The following is a 6,814-nucleotide window of genomic DNA, read 5'->3' as shown; positions in this document are numbered from 1 at the left end:
TTTTAGTCTATTTAGTCTATTTGTTTTATTTCGTTAAGTAGTTAAAGCTTTCTATAGATATATTTATCATGCATGTATTCGGTGAAGCGCTCCTGTTGAAGACGAGACGGCAGAAAGCGCATCATGTTTTCTTTATTTTATAAAAGCACAACGTTTTGTTGATATTGTGAGTGCACACAAATAAAAGTAGACCCTTTACAGTTATGAATGATGTATTACTCTTAGTGATTGCGCTGGCGCCATGTCCTGCAAAGCGCGCTTTAGCTTCCACTCTCCGCACAAACTATTGGATATAGCGCACATTTATATAGGTTTAACGTTTAAACATTGTTATATGCTTGAACTGTTTTATATCTATAGATTTTATTTTAGGCAACTCGTGATGATTTGAGAAGGCTAAATGGATCGAACATAGGCTCACCGTCTGCCGCTGGCCGCCTGGTCGTTACTTTAAAAAACAAAAACGTATATTTAACGAACAAAAAATGCTCCAAACGTTTTTCTAAATTAACTTAATAAAAAAACTAATAATTTAAAAATAACGAATATAATCACTTTGCCATTACATACAAAACTGAACAATTTTAATAGCTGAAACAGTAGTATAAGCTGTTTTGGGAGGGGGGGTCGGACGGATAATTCTGATAAGCTGTCGGACACGGGCCGGGCTAGGGCCTGAGCGTCTCTGGCCAGGGCCGGGCTAGGGCCTAAATTTGAGGCCTGCAGGGCTCTAGGACATGCTGATCGGATAACATTTATACTTGTCTTTTCAATGTGTATGTGGACAACATCCGGATACAGGTCGCATGTTAATGCCAAGTGTAAAGTCTAAGTCTGGCCCTTAGAGGATCAGGGCCAGAATGCAACCCATTAGTGTTCCCAAGAGGACAGCTGAACTCACCTCTATTTTGATGAAGTTGTGAATGTGATGTAGTATGTCAGAGCTGGGGTAAGCAGAGTCACTCTGGATGATACTGAACTTATCAATCTGTTCCTGCACTGACTTTCCTGTTTTTCCAGTCACACTGCAGCCAAAAGAAATCCATTTGCAGTTTATTTTTAAAACATTTTACAGAATATAGTTGTAATTCTTGATATATAATCTGAGAATTACTGGAAGGAAATAGTGATGGGAAAGGCTAAATTCCCAAATACACAAAGTTTACTTTATATTGCTATTACCTATGCGGTTGTCATATGTCAAGTTAACAAAAGAATCAAACCAGAAAGGAAATCATTTCTTTTTGTCCTTTACAAAGTGTATGCGACTGGCCTAAATGACCCATCACTAGAAGTAAAACCAGTACAAACCCACTCATACTTTTGAGTCCTGCGTATGCCTTGTGTGACAAACATAAGGATGATGTTTCCTTGAGAAAACACTTGACCTCAAATTAATCTAGCACAAATATTCTGCCACAACAAAACTACACCCAATCTGTATCTTCCTGGGCATCTGTCCCATCCGCTGGTTTACTGCTCTACATGTAATCTACAGTTGGTCCACATTTACAAGCCAACAAAAAGCCATTTAAAAGCCAACAATATAATTAACAACAATGTTAATTAAAAACTTGATCATGTTAATTCCCTAAATATCAACAACAAGCATTGTAAATAGTTTATTGCATTTTATTCTAAACTACTCAAATGGAGACTAGAAATGGAATGATAAAACAGAACTTACGGAAAAATCTTACAGAAATCATCATAAATGTTTTTGTGCAAATGTTTGGCCAATGACTTGTTCAGGTCTAGAACTACATCCCAATTTTTGGACCAATAGCATCCGTAGTTCTTGCACAAAGCTCCAAGGATTTTATGGAACCCCCTTCCATCTTTATTCTGAGTAACAAAAAATAAATAAATAAATAAAAATTCAAGTGTTAAAAGGACAGTAATTATTAAAATGGTGCAAAACATTTGAATCACACTCACAGATATCATTTTCTTTGTGGAAGCAACACATGAGCTCACTGATTCTTCCACTCCCTTTGAGAGATGCTGCTCCAGATCTTTATAAATGCTGACAAAATATTTGTCCAGTTCAGATAGTGACTCCTTTAGGTTCTTCTTAAATTTGTTGACTTTCATTTCGATCTAAAACACATCCATACAACAGCAGTGAATTACATAATAATACACAGTGGCAGAATTCTGAAGATGCACTAATTCTATTCATTCTAATTCAGACTCTGTACCTTTTTTCTGTCTTTATCCAGCTGGCCACTTTGGATCAAGGACAAAACTCCCTTTACTTTATTGACATATTCTCTGGTCAATTCTACATTAATGCTCTTGTTAAGATTCCTCAGATCATCCTGCAGATTTGGGATTTCTACAAATAAACACAAGGATGTGATTTGGGCTCATTTGGTCAGTGCTTTATCTCGCTTTAAAAAATATTTTAACATGCACTTAAAAATACTCATGCAACAGTTTGACAAGTTTATTTCTTTTCTCATGAATGAATAAAGTTGTAAAATGAAAGCAATAGACAGAGGATAGCTTACCTGTTTCACTTGATTCCAGATTTAAATTGTGGTCAAAGAATGCATTGGAACTCACAGTAAAAACTTGAAACTGATTGTCAGTGTTGAATATTTTCTAAAAAAGAAAAAAAAATGTTTCACTTTATTTTGATAGTCCCTTTTAACACATTCTGTTAAATACTCTGAGAGTTAGTGGACATGTAGGTGCAATGTTACTTATTGTCAACATAATGTTGAAAAGGGAACATCAAAATAAAGTTACCGGGAAAAAAAATCATATCAATAGAGTTTTTAAAACATAATGGTAATAAAGAAAATTAGGCAAGAATTAATACCTTGATTTCAGAATTTTCAAACTTTTCTTTGACCCTTGTCTTGGCATGTTCATTTCTATGAAGTATGCATGGTTTTTTCTGATCCTAAAGAATAATTAAAAACAAAACACACACACACGCACACATATGTATGTATGCGTATAATGTAGGTCTATTGTAAAATCTGATTCATGGGTTGATTATGAACTATAAAGATTCTCCTTTTCATCTCAGTAAATTATTATATTCATTAAATTTCATTTACAGTGATATAAGCCCTCACTGACATTATTAAAACCAACAGTACAAACGGGAAACTGACAGCTAAATTAAGTACTGGTCTATGAAAACAAAGGGGCCATACTACAGAAACACTGCTAGTACGGTCCTTCTACATTTTCCAAACCTTGTCTTCTGGAATTTGGTCTCTTGGAAGCCGTGCAGATCTAAAAAAGAATATTAAAAAGTTGCGAAATGTTGCATGCTTGCTACTAGATTACTGTAATTACTCCAATTTAGACCACTTCCGAGCCCTTCATTTCCTATAGTATTCACACAATACCTAATATACGCTCCTAGATTGATATCATCAGTCTTTGTACAGATGAAGTTGATGCTTTTGCATTTTCCTCCTGGTCCCAGTTCATCAATGCAGTACTTTAATATCCCCCAGGGGTCTCTGTCAGAGATTGCTCGCTTGATATCACTTACAATCCACACAGAAGAGCACTCTCTCAGTTTCTACAAGATTTAAAATAGGACATAGTTATGGTTTATATTAGCACAATAGATTCTACAGTGTATATGACAAAATGTTTCATGAAAAGAAATATATTTACAGATTTCCACAGGTCATCTCTAATCTTATTGCAGTCTCCAGTACCAGGAAGATCAAGAAGCACAATGTGCTCCAGGAATTCATGACAGTGGGGTACCTTGATCGTCACGCTCTTTACAAGCGGCCAGAACCAGTCACCAGAACTTGACTCACTGTGTTGTATGAAACTTGCAACTTCGTTGGTAAATTCAGAGAGCTGTTGAGATAATAAATTGCTATGTTTTACTTTGCTGAAAAGCAAATTAGCAATGCATTATGCATTTAATGTAAAATATTGAACAGTCTCATGAAACTTACATTACTGTTTGAGATTATTTTCTTACTGATAGACAAAAAGGCTTCAATCTCAGCAAATTTTTCATCATTCTGGAGCTCTTCTAATGTTTTCTGGTCTGCATCAGCTCCATACAGTGCAGTGATCTTTTCTACAGCAATTTCAATTAAGTCCTCATTCCTTTCCTCACTTTCATCTTTTATATCTTTGAAAACATCTTTAAGCTCATTCTCCCACTCCTGTAGAGGTACACAGCACAAAGTATAGAGAAAAATAAGGCTTGGTTCTGTTCTGTCCAGTCTGGTTTATTTACATATTTATCCACCTTTTACTTCAACGCGGAAGTAAGCTATGGGTGAGACTTCCGGTTCATTATCCGCTATAGGGAAATAACGAGAAGAATAATGAGGAAACCTCTTTAGAGAAGAGCTCGATCTCTGCTATGTAGTTGGAGTCAGTCAGATTGGCTTCCACCTGAGTAACAACAGCTGTACAAGCACCAAAACAACCAGATGGTAAGAGTTCCTTTTTCCCCAAGATTGCACTTAAAAGGGAACTCTTTCCTTCTCCTGATTTTCCAAAAATCCCTATGGTTGCCTTCTTCCTGCTGCCTTTATCGATTTGATCTGAGTTTTTAGTGACTCTTCGCAGAATTTGCCTTGCATTCTCCGTGATCATATCTGTGTACAACAAAGAAGACAGTTACAATGGGCGTGCCTGCATATACACACACACATACACACAGGCATGTTTCTGATTAAGTAACATTTTTCTAAGCAACATAAGTGGCAGATGTTTAATTCTAAAATAGTATATGTTTTACCAGTGCATGGTATGTAGTTCTAATATATAGTGTTCAGTCATGTAGCATTTATGGCTCAGGTGCTGGACTCAAAATGGTACACATAGCCATCTGTCCAGGGTGTTTCTGGGATAGGCTCCAGCATCCCCATGATGCTACATATGATAAACCATTTGGAAAATAGATGGATGGATGTGATATGACCTTTTTAAGTTAGTGTGCAGAGAGCTCTTTCCTTCTCCTGATTTTCCAAAAATCCCTATGGTTGCCTTCTTCCTACGGCCTTTATCGATTTGATCTGAGGTTTTAGTGATTATTTTCAGAATTTGTCTTGCATTCTCCATGATCATATCTGTGTACAACAAAGAAGAGAATTACACGGGCATGCTTCTGTGTTTGAGATACTGGGATATGATATATGACAAATGATTTGGAAAATGGGTGGATGTGATATTACCCTTTTAAGTTAGTGTGCGTGTCTAAATTCTGCAGACCTTTTATAGGCAACTAATTGATTAATTACTAGTACAGATTAGAGGTGGACAGATTCAGATTTTACTTGCCTGTTGTCAGTGTTGTCTCTATACTCGAGTCAGATGGTTCATGATCTCGTTTTCTTTTAGTACCTATCAGAGAATTCATCCCACTCATTATTTGTCCTTAATCACAGACTGTACAATGATCTTTAATTTGCATACCTTGGCTAGCCATTGTAGGATCGATGGGAAGTCCTGGAGGGGAAAGAACATATTAAAGATGTTACATTTTTTCTTACCAATCTTTTAAGAACTTTTTTGTTCTGATTATAACAAAATTAATTGTCTCACTATCAGAGCAAGTTCTAGATTGTGATGGTACAGGATGCAGTGGAGATGTATTCTTCTTCATCCCATGAAATTATTCCATCTCTTCTTTTGGTGCTCCACAAAAGGCTGATCTATAAAACAGTAAAGAAAAAAACTGTGAATTAAAGCACAAGTTAAATAATGTACAGTTTCACTAAATATGATGTCCTCAAAGATATGTACAGAAATACCGTCGCAAATCAGCTGATACTGCATTTCCTTATGGAAATTCAGATGAGTAACAAGTCAAGTCAAGTCACCTTTATTTCTGTAGTGCTTTATACAAAACAGATTGTGTCAAAGCAGCTTCACAGAGATCAACAGGAAAATAGTAGATACAGTTATGTACACTCCTTCACAATTTTGTTTCATAATGCTACTTATGAGACAAAGTGTACAAATATATATATAGGAAAAACAACTTTTTTGTTGTTTCTTTGTTTGAGTTTCTTTAATAAGGGAGTTAGGGAACATTTCTCTGCTCCAGCTCATCACTTTTGCTCTTGAACAAAACACAAGAACTACGAGTCACTTTAAATTGAGAGTATTTCCTAACCTGCATCAAAGTATGTTTAAAGGGGTCATATGATGTTGCTAAAAAGAACATTATTGTGATTGGCTGAATACCTCAAGCGTGTGACGGAAATGTTACGCCCCTTACCATACTGTGATGCCTTGTCCATCGAGACAAAAACATTAAAACCCATTACAAACGAGGCATTTGTAGCATCCAGTGGGGACATAATTACTTATTATAATGACTTATACTGTCTTTTTACGCATTGCGTTGCATCGCGCCGCGTAAACATAAAACCATGTCGGCATTTGTGATCAGAGAAACGACAAACAACAAGCGCTACTCTACACTGCTCAAAACTCGCGTTTGAATCATCAGTGGCAAATTCTTTAAATATGAAAACGTACTTACAGGCTATGAGTCAGCATTATTTGGCAGAACACCGGCATTGTAGGCTACACTACCAGGATCAGGAAACAGTCCTCATCCTCCGTAAAATGCGCTGCACACATCTGAATATTTGGTTTGAACTGCTCTGGAACGGTGTTGTAAATACAACTTAACCACTGATTTCTAGTTGTGTCCTCTTTTGGAAGACCAAACAAAGTAGTTTCGCTTCCACAACGAAAAACACAGCGGCCTAGCGTAAGCGAAAGCCCTGGCTTAGCGTGAGCTGAAGCCGGGCAAGAGTGAGCTGAGGCGGCGGGGTCGAGAACGGCGCGCCCGGCGGAT

At 36.8% G+C, this 6,814-nt stretch overlaps 2 protein-coding genes across 3 annotated transcripts in view; both read right to left on the bottom strand.

Moving 5' to 3' along the window:
• Window positions 1-6,814, bottom strand: part of LOC107729894 (cyclin-dependent kinases regulatory subunit 1) — a 73,231-nt gene that overhangs the window by 50,974 nt on the left and 15,443 nt on the right. The window lies entirely within an intron of this gene.
• The window catches only part of LOC107729892 (nuclear GTPase SLIP-GC-like), an 18,884-nt gene that overhangs the window by 5,548 nt on the left and 6,522 nt on the right, over window positions 1-6,814 (bottom strand). For both annotated transcript variants that reach the window (XM_016540623.1, XM_016540624.1), the window contains exons 2-15: window positions 5,548-5,657; window positions 5,419-5,451; window positions 5,284-5,346; window positions 4,333-4,598; window positions 3,942-4,157; window positions 3,646-3,840; window positions 3,369-3,547; window positions 3,213-3,252; window positions 2,828-2,911; window positions 2,514-2,607; window positions 2,202-2,338; window positions 1,939-2,100; window positions 1,688-1,845; window positions 902-1,025 (exon numbers count right to left, since the gene is read on the bottom strand). In XM_016540623.1, the coding sequence (XP_016396109.1) occupies window positions 902-1,025; window positions 1,688-1,845; window positions 1,939-2,100; window positions 2,202-2,338; window positions 2,514-2,607; window positions 2,828-2,911; window positions 3,213-3,252; window positions 3,369-3,547; window positions 3,646-3,840; window positions 3,942-4,157; window positions 4,333-4,598; window positions 5,284-5,346; window positions 5,419-5,451; window positions 5,548-5,608 (1,812 nt within the window). In that variant the 5' untranslated portion in view covers window positions 5,609-5,657. The remainder of the gene's footprint in view (window positions 1-901; window positions 1,026-1,687; window positions 1,846-1,938; window positions 2,101-2,201; window positions 2,339-2,513; window positions 2,608-2,827; window positions 2,912-3,212; window positions 3,253-3,368; window positions 3,548-3,645; window positions 3,841-3,941; window positions 4,158-4,332; window positions 4,599-5,283; window positions 5,347-5,418; window positions 5,452-5,547; window positions 5,658-6,814) is intronic.

Source organism: Sinocyclocheilus rhinocerous, unplaced genomic scaffold, assembly GCF_001515625.1.
Source record: "Sinocyclocheilus rhinocerous isolate Xijiao unplaced genomic scaffold, SAMN03320098_v1.1 scaffold1269, whole genome shotgun sequence".
NCBI classification, from domain to species: domain Eukaryota; kingdom Metazoa; phylum Chordata; class Actinopteri; order Cypriniformes; family Cyprinidae; genus Sinocyclocheilus; species Sinocyclocheilus rhinocerous.
This window is presented reverse-complemented; position numbering and strand designations above follow the sequence as displayed.